Genomic DNA, 15,220 nt, shown 5'->3' with positions numbered 1-15,220 from the left:
AAAAACATACAAACAAAAAGTATTTGCAAGCTTTTGAGCGGGTGCATACACCCTTCTTCAGGCATAGGAGAATGCAAAGATTGTAAAATACTTCTACGTGGAAATGAAAATTCATATTTCACAGAAGAGCTGAAGGTGTTGTAAGATCTCCTGGTTGGAATAGTACATTTTGTGCAAATTAGGCTTAGATAAAAGTTGGAACAGTCTTTGAAGGGTGTGTGCACTTGAAAGCTTGCAAAGAAATACATTTTTTTGCAAATATTTAGTTGGTCTAATAAAAGATATAACCTCTGCCACAAGTTCTGATTCAGATATGAAATGACACATTTGTAGAGAAGGGCTCAAGCTGTAGAAATACAGAACCGTACCCTTCCTTTAAAGCTGTCTCCCCAACTGTGAGAGCTGTGCTGACTTGCCAGGCCCCTTGCTGGACATGTTGTGCAAACTCTTGAGGCTCCGTGCCACCCCCCCCCCCCCAAGGTGTAGGGGCGGAAAAAGAAGTTGGAGGAGGAAGGGGGAGTCTGGAGAACCCAACAGCAGCAGCAAGGGTGATGGGTGGGAACCCACAGGATGCATCATGATTGCATGTGGTCTGCAAGACTGCATGTTTGACAGCTGGGCTCTAAAGCATTTTGTGGGTGCAGCGCCTCCCATGCTACAAATAGATGTGCTTGATTGCTGATTTCGCAGGCACTGATACATTAATAGTAGAGTACCTCTCCTGCCTAATGATGATGTTCTAAAGCTGAGGACTCAGCTTCCCAACCTATCATGGTCCCAGTCTAGTTGGGTACCTAATAGCTCAGTACTTATGAATGTTTTGACCTTAATACCTGTTCTGGTAGTCAGGTGCAGGAAATCTCACCTCCAGACTCCATTCATATATTTTAAGGATCTTTATCCAGTGCTAATAGTTCTTCTAAAATGATTTAGACAGTGAAACAAACCCCCCAAACAACAAAAAAGCCAGACATTTAAAACAGGTCAGCATAAAATTAGAAGGAAATTATTATGAAGTTACAACAATTTGGCCAGACCATTCTAGAGCTATTCCATTACTTCCCATTAGAATGTAGCACACTTATACTCTCTAATACTCAAAAAAGCACTGCAGAAAAAGAAGATCCCAGGAGTGGGAGAAAAAATGAACAGAGAAAAAAGCAACATTAACGTTATGTAATTAAAGGAAGGGGTAGGTATTGAACTATGTACAATTTCAAATGGAATGGAGTGTTAATCCAAATTATTTCTGTCCAACTGTGAGCTATTTTTGCAGTACTAACATGTCTGATGTTTGGTTTAATTTACCATATCACATTTTCAACCTTGCACTCTGACCCTGTTTCTGGTTCTCGGGAGTCCTTACATACCACAATATGCTTTCTTATCTAATCCTCTCTTTTTTTGGCACATGAGTTCTTTAATTCTGCTATGAAACTGGTGAATAGTAGATCATACCTTTCACTTTGCAGGACAATTTATAATGTTTCTAAATAGAAACTCATTTCTGTTCCTACTCTATGATTCTATCTTTTCTTTTCTGAAGTATCAAATACACTTATGTTTAGACAAGTGTTTTTTCCCCTTCAGTAACCGTTTTTGAACCTTCAGATGTTCTCAGTCATGCTTCATGATAAAAACAGACTGATTTTATTAACACCTAATTAGGACTTCCTTTTTCTGTCTTCAATAATTTAGCTCTATGTACCACACCATTGTACCCAAGTAATTATCTGCTCAAGAGCCAGAGTGTGAAGCTGATTTATTGGCAAGATAACTATTTCAGAGTACCAATATCTTATTTTCTTGGGCTTCATTATGTAAAAACATCCTTCTTAGAAGAAGACTTGTATCTTACCTAAAGATAGACACACTCAACCTGCAGTTCTGAACCCCAAGTTGATCACCATAACTTTTATATGGGAAGGGGGAGTTGTACATCTACACCCAGTTTCTGGCAAAAAGCTCATATTTACAATTAATTCCTATGGTGTCTATTAAGGAAACAAGCACATGAACAAAAAGCCCTACCCTGCATCCCAGAACCATTAAATCCTAGGAACTTAGCACCCAGGGATTTTAGAAAGAAAACCTTCTGCCACAATATCAGTGGTTACACTAATAACCTTCAGGTATGTACATACTATATATGGTTTATGTTAGTATCTCTGAGTTACGATGAGCTATGACTCAATTTTCATCAGCTGAGAATCTTGTTCTTTTTAATAATCATGCAAAAGATGTATTTATGTTTCGCCTGGGGACATTGTCCTTGGATATTTTTCCATACCTTAGTTTAGCTGAATATCAATGACAAATGAAACAATGCATAGTAAAGGTACATGGTACAATATGAAGTGCTTTGCATGGCATGGTGCTTGGTCAAATTCACAATGATGAGTCCTAATATCAATGCAGCCCCACTTTTACAAGAAAGTCTCTACAGCTTGGAAATAGGTTTTCCTAAAAATGTGGCGGAGCTGTGCCATTCTCCTCTTTCCATAAACTCTGGTGACCTTCTGACTGCCTGTATTTAGTGTTTGAATGCACATTTCATAATATTTTATTTGGGTTAAAATAACATAACTTACCTAATATCCATTTTTCTGATAAATATTTTATTTCAGGTTGCTGCTTTCCCAAATATTCTCCTATGCAGATTTTTGCCTGACGCAGGGTTTTACAAACTTTTCCTCCACATAATCGTACAAGTTCACTTAACTTGTCACAGGGCGGTTGACTGGTAAGAGATATAAACATTACAGGCTGATTTTTAAAAAGATCCTGCTGGTATTTTTCTGTTGATAGGTGGCGTTGAAGTCTGCAGATCTGTTTGGAAAGAAATAAGGAAATTACTAATGAATATGTATTACTTCTGTTTATAACTGGTAAGTAAAATTAGGCTTTGCCTTCAGAAAAAGAATTACTGTATATTAATGCAAATTTTATATAGAGTTGAAAAAATTGATTGACAGCAAAACTATATCTAGATTTGTCTTTTGCTAAAATGCTAAAACAATTCTTTTTAATAATGTCTTCCCATTAGTATTCATACCAAAGTACCTCAGAACACTTTAGACTAGTGCCACTAAACCTTTTGATGCAGTGGGCCAGACAAAAGGCATGGGGACCAGTCTGTGGGCTATACTAGACCCTGTGTGCCAGGATTGGGCTTTGGGGCCCCATGCTGCTGCCACCCGGTCCTGTGTGCAGGCGTTGGGCTCTGGGGGCCCTGTGCTGCCTCTGCCCTGTCTTACATGCTGGGATCAGGCTCCAGGGGGCCCTTCCCACACCCACATCTTGGGATTAAGTCCTGTGCCACCCTGCATGCCCAACCTAACACACAGGACCACAGCCTACGGGACTCCCCAGGGGTGAGATCACACAAGAGGTGAGTTCTGGTCTGGAAGCCAGGGACTGAACAATCATGCTTTAGACAAGTATAGCCTGTGGCCACAAAGACAAACATATTATGATGATAAAGGCTGAACAGACTTTCCAGGTACTTTTTTACAGTGCTCACCCAATATGCTTACAAATATATAAAGACAGAAGGTAGTTGAAACAGAAGCTCCATTTGGTTCTCCATTCTCCCCTGAATTCTCTCTCTTCTTGCAGTGGAGGTAGAAGGATTTATCTTTCTGTCACATATTTATGCTATTTTTTTACAAAAAGTTGATGTTAATTAAAGTGGCTTTATGATTCTCTTTGGAAACTGAGCATGGTGGATATGTTTAGGTCTTGTAGCTAGTAGTTCCAATAATGTGGTCAAGATGCTGAAAAGCTCCATCTTATAGAATCATAGAAAATTAGGGTTATAAGGGGCCTCAGGAGGTCCTCTAGTTCAATCCCCTGGTCAAAGCAGGACCATCTCCAACTAGATTATCCCAGCCAAAGCTTTGTGCAGCTGAGCCTTAAAAACCTCCAAGGTTGGAGCTTCCACCACGTCTCTGGGTAACCTGTTTCAGTGTTTTAATACCCTCCTAGAAAGAAAATTCTTCCTAATATTTACCTAAACTTGCCTTGCAGCAACTTGAGATGGTTGCTCTTTGTTCCATCATCTGCCACAACTGAGAACAGTCTAGTTCCATCCTCTTTCAAACTCCCCTTCAGGTTTCATAGTTTCTAGGGTCGGAAGGGACCTAAGTAGATATCTAGTCCGACCCCCTGCCATGGCAGGAAAGAGTACTGGGGTCAAACAAGCCCAGGTAGGTGTTCATCTAGCCTCCTCTTAAAGACCCCCAGGGTAGGAGCCAGCACCACTTCTCTTGGAAGTTGGTTCCAGATCCTAGCCGCCCTGACCGTGAAGTAGCGCCTCCTGATATCCAGCCTAAATATACCCTCTGCCAGCTTGTGACCGTTATTCCTGGTCACTCCTGGCAGTGCTCAGGGGAACAGAGACTTCCCCAGTGCCTGCTGGTCCCCCCGACTAGTTTGTAACAGGCCACTAGATCCCCCCTCAGCCTTCTCTTCTGGAGGCTGAACAGGTTCAGGTCCCGTAGCCTCTCCTTGTAGGGCCTGCCCTGCTGCCCCCTGATCATGCGAGTGGCCCTCCTCTGGACCCTCTCCATGTTGTCTACATCCCTCTTGAAGTGCGGCGCCCAGAACTGGACGCAGTACTCCAACTGCAGCTCGAGATGTATCTGAGGATGCATGACAAGGTACGGTTGGCCTTCCTGACTGCATCCCCACACTGCCAGCCCATGTTCATCTTGGAGTCAATGATGACTCCAAGATCCTTTTCTGCCTCTGTACTGACAAGGATGGAGTTCCCCAACCTGTAGGTATGGTGCTGGTTCTTCCTCCCCAGGTGCATCACTTTGCACTTGTCTGTGTTGAATCCCATCCTATTCTCATCCGCCCACCCTTGTAACCTGTCTATTCCTCCCTTCTAGCGTGCCCACATCCCCCCACATCTTAGTGTCATCAGCAAATTTGAACAGGGTGCTTTTTACCCCCTCGTCCAAGTCACTGATGAAGATGTTGAACAGTGCGGGCCTGAGGACCAAGCCCTGCGGAACCCCATTGCCCACATCCCTCCAGGTTGAAAATGACCCATCTACCACCACTCTCTGGGTGCAGCCCTCCAGCCAGTTGGCAACCCAATTAACTGTGTGGGTGTCGACACCACAGTCCCCCAGTTTCTTAATGAGAATGGGGTGAGAGACAGTGTCAAAGGCCTTCCGAAAGTCCAGGATGACTATGTCCACTGCTACCCCTGCATCTAATGATTTGGTGATCTGATCATAGAAGGCCACCAGGTTGGTCTGACGGGACCTGCCACTGATGAACCCGTGTTGGTTGCCCCTAAGCATGAAATCCCCTTCTGGCCCCTCGTGTGTGCCAGAATAATTTTCTCAAACACCTTGCCTAGGATCAAGATAAGACTAACTGGCCTATAGTTTCCCGGGTCCTCCTTCTTCCCCTTTTTGAAGATGGGAACCACGTTGGCCCTCTTCCAGTCCTCTGGTACCACACCAGAGCACCACGAGTGCTGATGAAGCCGTGCCAGGGGTCCTGCAATGACCTCAGTCAATTCCTTTAGTACTCCAGGGTGGAGATCGTCTGGACCGGCTGACTTGAATACGTCCAGTTCCTCCAGAAGCTCCCTAACTAGTTCCTCACTAACCCTTGGCCTAGGTGTGCCTCCCCTGGGGTCTGAGGGGGGCAGCCTGCTATTAAATCCCCTCTTGGCCTTCTCTTCTCCAAACTAAATAAGCTCAGTTCCTCAATCTGTCCTCAAAAATCATGTGCCCCAGCCCCTAAACCATTTTGTTGCCCTCTCTGGACTCTCCAATTTGTCCATATACTTTTTGTAGTGAGGGGCCCAAAACTGGACACATTTTTCTGCAGAGCTGCTGCCCAGTCAGTCAACCCCCAGCCTGCACTGGTGCATGGGATTGTTCAGTCCTAAGTGCAGGACTTTGCACTTGTCCTTGTCGAACCTCATGAGATTCCTTTTGGCCTAATCCTCCAATTTGTTTAGGTCACTCTGAATCCTAGCCTTACCCTCCAGCATATCTACTACTTCCCCCAGCTTGGTGTCATCTGAAAACTTGATGAGGGTGCACTCTGTGTCATCTTCCAGGTCATTGATGAAGACATTGAACAAAAACAACCCCAGGACTGACCCCTGGGGCACTCCACTTAATACCACCTGCCAACTAGACATTGAGCCATTGATTATTACCCTCCGAGCCCAATGCTCCAGCCACTTTTCTATCCATCTTACTGTCCATTCATCCAGCCTATATTTCCTTAGCTTGCCTGGGAGAATGTTGCGGGAGACTGTATCAAAAGCCTTCTTATCTCTGTGGTTATATGTGGATATATATATCACTGTTCAAACAGAGACCATAAAATCTATATCTTAAATATAGTAGCCATCTTTTGAGCTAGCCCAGGTCCACTGAAGACTTTGACTGTTTAGACAACGATATTCTAAACTCAAACCTATATCTGACTTTGTGCCAGCTGTAGAAGACACTAAGGCTAGAAACAGATGTCTCCAAATGAAGCAGATCAGCTGTGCGAGCCCCAATTGATTCACTTATCTGGGCTAAGCATGTGTCACTTGTCCCACCCATTGATTTTCTAGGACAATGGGAGACATGTTGCCTGCTTCCAGAGATGCATCTTTGGCAATCTCTGGGGTTTCTAGAGATTGCCATAGGCATGCCACTGCATGTAGTGAGCCCCGACTTCTCTGCTTCCAGAGATATGCCCCAGAGATCCCAGGACTGCATCTCTGGAGACAGGGAGAGCTAGGAGACTCCACTGCAATCCCAGGGGATTTCCCAGGGCACACAGGACCAGCCCCTCAAGCTCCAGAAATGCCTGTCACAGCCCACCAGACCTGCCTATGCTCTTCTGCCATAAGGCAAATAGATGTCCATTGCAATTAAGTGGCACATTTTATTTCTACCTTTTGTCATAGCCACATTGTGATGCCACAAAAGCAATAGACATCTATTTACTGTTACTCTGTCACCACAAGATTTTTATAGTGGCACAAAGGCAACATCTATTTCCATCCTTAGGTAAGCCTGTAAAAGTGGATTTTGTATATGTTGGATATTTAACACTGTTGTAGCCACATACTTGTTAAATATCTTAAATCCTTGAAATTAGTGGCAAACCACCAATTTACTTCTACTGTAGAATGAACAGACATAAAATAGCTTACACCAGCTAACTTCTGGTTAAAGATTAAAGAAATGGTATATGTAATGGAATATACTATACTTATTACATGTTAAATATAAGTCCTTATAAATACCGTGCAGTCCTTAACACAGTTAGGGTTCATTGAACTTAAAATTAAACAAATTTGTTTGATGTACATAAAGCAACTCTGGCAATTCTCTCTTCTCATAGTCCTAGTGTACACTAGAAAGGGCAGATCAAGCACTGGAATGAAAAGCCATTTCTTTCATTTCCAATATAAACAAAAGTGTAGAACTATTTTGGTCAGGGTACTTGTGACATACTAAAGTTTTTGGTAAGGGATAAACATTTCCTTTAAACTAGCCAGAGCTGAAATAATCAAATCCTTGTAACAGAAGGATAAGGCTTTTCAAAAATCAATTTATTGCAACATGAAATGATACGAGTCCTAAAACAATGATTCAAAATGATGTCAATAGTAATGGCTGCTGCATGTTGCAGCAGGTCAAGCCTTTTAAGTGCCTGTGGTTTCATTCCAGTACAGCAATATAAAACAATTTCATTCTGATGTCCTAAATTAGCTGTGGTGATCTGTCAATTTTTTTATGCCAGGATTTGGCAAAAAGGAAAAAGGCAGCATCATTTTATTTATTCGTTTTTTGAAAAGCTGCTATTCAGGTTTCCATTACCAGTACTTATTCCAGGAGCATCCTAAATTTGATAAGTGAGATGGCAAATATCCTTGATGACTTGTTCACTAAAATACCGCCTTCTGGCATTTTAGAGCTTTATGAGTAAGTACAGCCTGAGGTGGAATTGATTCAATCTTCGTAGGTTTTTATATGCTGTGTAGATTGGACCAATAATGAACTGAACTGATATTCAGTGTTTTAGTGGCCAAAACAGGCAGAAGACTGCACTACAGGGCAGGACCTTGGGGGGCGCTCACATATGCCTCCTGTCATGCCAGACACTGCTGAAGGGTGCCAAACCCAGCCAACTGGTAGCCTAAACTTGATTGACTGCTGGACACGTCCCCACCCCCTGCTGTCAGCCATAGGGATGGGGAGAGTTATCAGGACATCTTAACTCAGCCCTGCCCTCTCACTAGTTACCCGCCTCTATGACAGACAGAGGAGGGGCAAGGGAGAAAAAAGTATCCCCAGCCTGCCACTGGCCCCTGAGCAGGGGTGCATGGCATGGGGGGGAGGAGGGAAACCCCCACAGAGGAGCTTTTCCCCCACCCACAGCCCAGCGAGTCAGCTGGGAAAGCCCCAGTCCTGCCCCCTTGCCAGCCCTTCTGAGAGGTGTGGGGCTGGGGAAATGCACAACGTGGCCCAACACCTTTCCCCTGCCGTGCAGAGCCCCTGGGGGTGCTTGTAGTGGCTGGGAATGTGTGTTCCCCCCACCTCTCAAAGAGACAGGTGGCTGGTGAAGGGGTGGGACTGAGCTGATCCCGGCCCAGGTCACCAGGCTGCAGGGGATGAAAAGCTCCCATTTTGGGAGCTTTGCCTCCACCTGTGCTGTGCAGACCAAGGCTAAGGGGTGTGGGGGTCTATTCCCTTGTTTCCCATCCTGCCAGGCTGAGAGGTGCAGGCAGGAATCAGGCTAGGGAGCAGAGGCTTTAATGCCTCTGCTTTGTGACAGCTGGGGACACAGCTAGCCCCGCTCCACTGGAGCAGACAGCACAGCCTAGGGGATGCAAAGAATCCCGGGATGCTGGAGGACTGTGAGGTAACTTGGGTTGGGAGGGGATCTGGAACAGAAGTTCCATAAATCACTTAAGTTTAACACTACATCCATCCAGGTTTATCTTAAACTCAGTTTATTCATCTTGAAACTGGTTTATGCTGAACTTCTGTTCTGTTACAGGTTTGAACTGGTTTCTGATAATTTAAACTGGTTTGTATGTAACTTCTGTCCCTAGCCTATATGGCTAAGTACAGACAGTCAGAATGCCTGAGGCTAAAGCAATTCAGTCTTCACACGTTAAGCACTGTCTCCTCTAAGTTTAACTATGTGTCTAATAAAAACATAAACCACATTAATATAATGTCATATTCTGCCTAATTAAAATGAAAAAAGCAAGAAATAGAAAACACAAGGTTCTTTTAACAATGATAACTCAGATTTGCCAAACTTTGCAATATCTTCTGTGCCCATTCTTTTGTTGGAACTCAGTAAGATGGCATTGAAATGACGAGTAAGTGCTCTGGTAACAGTGAGAAGACAGGAAAGCAAAAATTTAAGTTGAAATGCTGTTGATGATAGCAGCTGGGACTGGGAAACTGGAAGTCATTGTTAATGCTTAGAATTTTCACACCAAAGCTGAATATGAAACCAAAATCACTGAGGAAGGTGAAGTGGTGAAGTTTGGGGTGTCTGTAGTCTGTTTAGCCTTTAATAGAATAGGGGATGGGGGAATCACAGTCCTAGAAATTTCTGGTCTCTCTCCATTGACTCAGTGTGACTTCAGGCACTTAAGATCTTGGTGCAACAGTGTGTTTACTTACTGTAAGAACACTACTCATCCATGTTACAAGCATGTCTATAATGAAATTTCACAACCTCAGATAAAGGTGCAACTAAAAGAGAAAACTAACGCAACACCTGAGAACACTGCTAGTGCTAGATGAACAAAAGTAAAATTTTAAGCTTATATACAGATAGGGTTCAGCCAGTAACTGTGCCATATCCCTCTGTACTACCCTTCAAATAAGTCAATCCCATTCTGGTTATACCACCTTTGACTGGAGCATACAGCTCTTTGTGCTCATGAAGATCTTGGCTGCTCTGCTGAGATTACAATTAGGTGATTCTCCCTGTGCTTTAGCTTACACGGAAAGCAGAAGCTGACATAGTTAAGCAAGGCAAAAGGAATGAAATCTAGTCCAAGAAATGTGCTGTAACTGTTTATTGTTCTGAGAGTTTATAGTGTTCAGGAAAGATATGGTGCCTAATCCTGCTTTACTGAAGTCAAAGAGAGCTTTCCTATTGACCTCCTTGAGCAAGATCAAGTGGGCATCCATGGATGTACAAATAAACAGCATGATTCTGGTATTCATGGGATTGCAGCCACTGGTTTTCAAGAACACCCATTTATTTAAAAATATGTATTCACCAAGCAACTAGACAAATGCTTCCTGGAGTGGTTAAGAAGGGCAATAAATTTAAAAATACAATAAATAAATAAATAAGCTCTTATAAAGGAAAACAAACAACCCAGAAACAGCCTCAGGACAAACATCGACCTATCTTTGGTGGCTCCTTTGTCAGACTGACTAACTTCCAGAGATGCCTATTTAAATGGATAAACTACATTTGAAAAGAGAAAAAATAATCAGCCAGAAATGTTAATCTAATGTTAGTTTATCTAAAATTAAACATCACATTTGATTCTAAGAGGCCTTTTGGCTAAACTTGCCATGCTGCTTTTGTTAGCCTGGAGCTCTAGGGTTTCCAAGATGAAACTGATTAGGGTTGACAAGATTTGTTTATGTTAAAAATCCAACAGGACATGGGTTTCTTAGATGCAGAATGTACAGTTAAAATTGATTGCCATCCTGCTGTTTCACACATTTTAGGGACATGATTTAAAAGTGCCTATTGTACTCCTACTTGTTCAAACATTTTTCCTGAAAACATTTATTTTCCGAGTTAATTATGAAAAGCTACTTTATGTGTACAGCAGACCTTACTGCTGGACATATACTTGCGTTAAGTTAATGTGAAAATCAGCAATTGCACCAGGGTGGATAAAAATCAGTAATTTTTTTAAATTAAAAAAGGATTTTTAAAATTTATGTAATATTTTAATTTAATTGCATTTTCTTATTTTTTTGTTAAGATGTCTTTAAAAAATAAACCAATATAAAGATAGTTTTAATTTAAGATATATTAAAGATCAAAGATATCATCATGGACTAGGGATTATAACTTCTAACTGTATACTATTTGAGACAATCTATTCATGTAACCTTTTTAGAAAAGTCTTACAAAGAGGTCACAATAGGCCATGGACTATATTAGGAGCCCAATATTATGGAATTCCCACAGGCTACTCTATAGATTAGTAAAGATTAAAGAAAAACACTCTACCCAATGGGACTCAGTGCTCAGTCTAGAAGATCCCATTAAGCATCTCTGTGATGCTTAGTTTCATTTCTCAAACTGTGGATTTGTGTATCCAGAGAGAACATCCTTGTTAACAGCAGTATATGGAGATGAGAGATAACAGATCTGATTACTTACTCATCTGCCCTACTGTCTCTCTGAAAGTTTGTGTACACAGAGTCAAGCCCTTACCACTCTCTAAAAGTGCAAAGTTTGAAGAAGTGAAATGAACAGAGGATTGTTGGGGGTGGAGCAGATCTGGGCAAGGAGGAGCAGTCTAGAGATAAATGCAAGGAGGGAGGGGTAGTAGAAACAAAAGAAACATTTTGGGCAGAAGTCTTGAGGGGTAAGTTTCTGAGTACAGCCTCTCCATTGATTTGAGATCTAGTGAGGGAATGGTATAGTACAAGGGAAAACCTATCATAGCAGCAGGCTTGCCAGGCTGTAAAAGACAGAAGAAATAAAAAATGAGAAGAAATTTAGAGGCGAAAAAAGTCCCAAGCTAATAACATATGGCTGCAGTGCTCATTTCATGTCCTCCTAATACAGCATGGCAAAAATATCCCCCAAATATCTATGATTAATCTAGTGAATTGGAAATACATCTATCTCTGAGTTGTGTATAATATTTATTAAGGTTACATCAAACAAGAAGAATGCACTTTTTCCAGAAAACAATGATTAAATCTAGGTGTCCTGACCAGTGATTTAATTGTGATTTAAACCATGATTTAAATTAATTTGATTTAAATCAAACCCATCCTGAATTGCGCTGATGTACTGTTAAATCTGCACAGCTAATCATATGTCAGGTAACATAGATGAAGAGCGTTCAACATCACTGCTAAGTTGAGTTGCTTTGTGCAACTCGTGCTTTGGTATTCGTGTTTCTTTGTTAATCACAGTTTATGGTATTAATTTATATATTTACTAAAAAAATAGGAATACAAAATAGAATAAGTATAGACCAAAATAAGGTTCCTTTTTGGACACGAAATTTACTTTTCCTGCCTTATTTAACTGTAGCCTGCTAGCCAGACTCTGTGCTTGTATCATATGTGTGATTGAGAGGGAGAAAAGGGTCTTTACACTTCTTATTCAGAAGGTAGAGATAATGGGAAACCTTTTGTTAGGGGAACACAATGACTTTTCAAGGCTAAAGTTGCTTTCATGCCTACCTACCTGCAAGGCAATGGAATTGGTAAGTCACTGTGCATATGCTGCTCCCTGAAAAGGAGATGATTGCCCACAATTTCAACTAGATCACAATCTAGCTGTTAAAACTGAATTGACCAGTTGCCATTGCAACAACAAAGAGTTTATAACCCTCTAGGAGTACTGCTAATTTTTTGCACTTTGAGAGATTTTGCCCAACAGTTTAAAATAAATACATTCATCATGAGCCAAGGCCGAGCATGGGAAAATTTCAGGCCCCAAAAGTAAGCTCAGAATTTACACAAACTGTATGCATGAGAACTGGCTAGTTGTATTACAAAGTGTCACAGTGAGAATATACTCAGCACAATCAGTACCTGCTATGGTATCAAACACTGATACAGATTCTTTATACTAACTTTATTCCTATTGGGAGGATCTGAGAAGAAAGTGTGACTAGCTGTAGTCACTGTTCAAGATGTAGGTATTAACTTAGTAAGTTCTTTTATCAGCGAGATGAACCGACAGAGGGGCCTTCCTTGCAATGTTTAGTGTATTAATTAATATATTAATAATTTAGTACTTTTAACTAAGGATTTAAGATGATTGTTACATACAAAGAAAAAAGAAGTTACTGAGCGTCTACAATCTGGTAATACAGCCTTTCTTCATTACAATAATAAAATGCACCATTTTTCTGCTTTTAATGTCTCATCGACATTTTTAACTTTTCAGATTGATTGTTAACTTATTAAAAATAGCAGAACTAATATATGCAACACATTTTTTTTTAAAATACAGTGCGCAAATACAATAGCAGGATTTTTTAATTTATCCATTACATTTTTAATTCTTCCTCCTGAAGAAACAGATATTGTGCCTGGCACTTTTAGCAAGTGGATAAAAACACGTCTCTGACTAACAAGCAATACCTTGATGGGACTCAGAAAAATTATTTAGGTCCACATAGATGCATCTATTTATAGTGTCAGAGCCCAAGGCATAACCGGGCATCCTGATTTTCTCTGTTTAAAAATCATAAATTCTCTGATTAAAAAAAAAAAAATCACGATTTCTCAGTTTAAAACCCCCCCCAAATCCACATATTTTCCACACTTAAATTCAAACAGCGCTATATACAGTAAAAGCTGCACTATCCGTCATCTTACAAGCTGGCATGATCTACTAACTGGCATGCCAGCTTGTAAGATAAAGTGAAACTGGAAGTGCCCACTGTGGCACTTTCAGTTTCTCTGAGCCCCTACGGCTGGGGGCAAAGCAGCCTGTGCTGCTGAGTCCCCGCGGCCTGGGGGCATAACAGGCTGCATGTGGCTGTGCAGGGCCCGTCTCCTGGTCCCGCAGAGCCCATGGGACAGGCGGTGATGTAGCAGGAGGGATGGCGATGCCACAGGAGGGGCAGAGGGACGCCCCAGACAAGGTGGGAGAAGCGGTAGCCAGGGCTGCTCAATTAACCGGCATATTTTGTTATCCAGCATTTCCCATTCTTGGGGGATGACAGATAACAGAGCCTTTACCGTGTGTGTGTGTGTACATACATACATACATATATATATATATATTTACTATTTTCAAACAATTTGCAAGCCTATAAGTGCCTCAATCATTATTCTAATATTATAAAAGTCTAAGTCTGTCTGTCTGTCTGTAATGCTTTATTTGTTCTCTGATTGGCTGACAGGAGCTGGCAGTGGTGGAGCTGGCAGTGGTGGGGACACAGGGGACGAACAGGGGGGCAAGGCCAGCAGCGCTAGCCACTGGAGCTGGCCTCGTCCCCTCCTTACTTCTTGCAGGTGATGGTGGGGGCAGCACATAGGGGGAGTGGGGTCCAGATGCCGTGGTGAGGCGTGAGGCCACTGGCTCACCCCTTCCCCCATTCTGTCATCACTGCTTGCAGGACCACGGCGGTGGTGGTGGGGGGAGATGTGGACCTGGCGTCTGTTGAGGGGAATAGCAGGTGTGCTATGGTGGTGGCATTGGGGGAGGGGAGGAGTGGGCTCAGGCCCAATGTGGGGGGTAGGATGACCAAGCCTGAGCCGGGGGAGAAGCCGGCTCACTGTGGCAGTGGGGGGAGACGCGGCAGTGGCTGGGGGAGGGGAGGAGTGAACCCCTTCCCCCCCTCAGGCCCGGGCCCACACCCCCCCCGTCCCAGGTTGACCTGGGCCCGCTGCTTCCCCTGCTGTGGCAAGCTATCTTCTCTCCCTCAGGCTCAGGCCTTCTTCGCATCAGGCCTGGGCCCACTCCTCCCCTCCCCCTGCCCGAACCCCAAGCAGGAGGAGGTAAAGGGGGAGTGGGTCCAGATGGGGTGGGGCACACTTCCTCCCTGTCATTCCTGACGGGCAATTGGCTAGTAATAGAATAAAGTCTAAAAACCTTTAAATGTTGTCATTTGATTTTGGCGTTTTTACAATGGGAAATCAGAGTTCACACTTCCTTCTTTGTCCACCAGGACACAGGTCCAACTGTGGCTGTCCCCCCCGCTTCCCCCTACCATGTGGCCTGTGCTCCCTCCCCCCTGTCCAAAGTGTGGCCTGTGCCCCTCCCCCCCACAGACTTACCTGGAGGGAGCTCTTTACCACTGCTTGGCTGCTGCATGCATGTGCATGCACACATACATGTGGCATCTCCTGTTTGATCGCTCCCTGCAGCCCCTTGCAGGCTGGAATGGTACCATTCTGCAAGGGGAAACCCACTGTTTCCAATGTTCTTCTCCTTTAAAAGACAAAATCTGCATTTTTCTCAGTTAAAGGAGAAAATCCATGTTTTT

General features: G+C 42.9%; 1 protein-coding gene across 8 annotated transcripts in view; it reads right to left on the bottom strand.

The window, feature by feature from the left end:
• MCPH1 (microcephalin 1) overlaps window positions 1–15,220 on the bottom strand; it is a 241,711-nt gene that overhangs the window by 30,644 nt on the left and 195,847 nt on the right. For 7 of the 8 annotated variants that reach the window (XR_016440311.1, XM_090033401.1, XM_090033411.1 and 4 more), the window contains one exon: window positions 2,592–2,829. Coding sequence is in view for 7 of the 8 variants with exons in the window: in XM_090033401.1 (XP_089889527.1) it covers window positions 2,592–2,829 (238 nt within the window). In the remaining variant the exon portion in view is untranslated. Of the gene's footprint in view, window positions 1–2,591; window positions 2,830–15,220 lie in introns of those variants that run through there. The other variant, XM_090033446.1, reaches the window with a different exon arrangement.

Source organism: Crocodylus siamensis, chromosome 1 (genome assembly GCF_052110815.1).
Source record: "Crocodylus siamensis isolate JL-2025a chromosome 1, ASM5211081v1, whole genome shotgun sequence".
Classification (NCBI taxonomy): Eukaryota; Metazoa; Chordata; order Crocodylia; family Crocodylidae; genus Crocodylus; species Crocodylus siamensis.
This window is presented reverse-complemented; position numbering and strand designations above follow the sequence as displayed.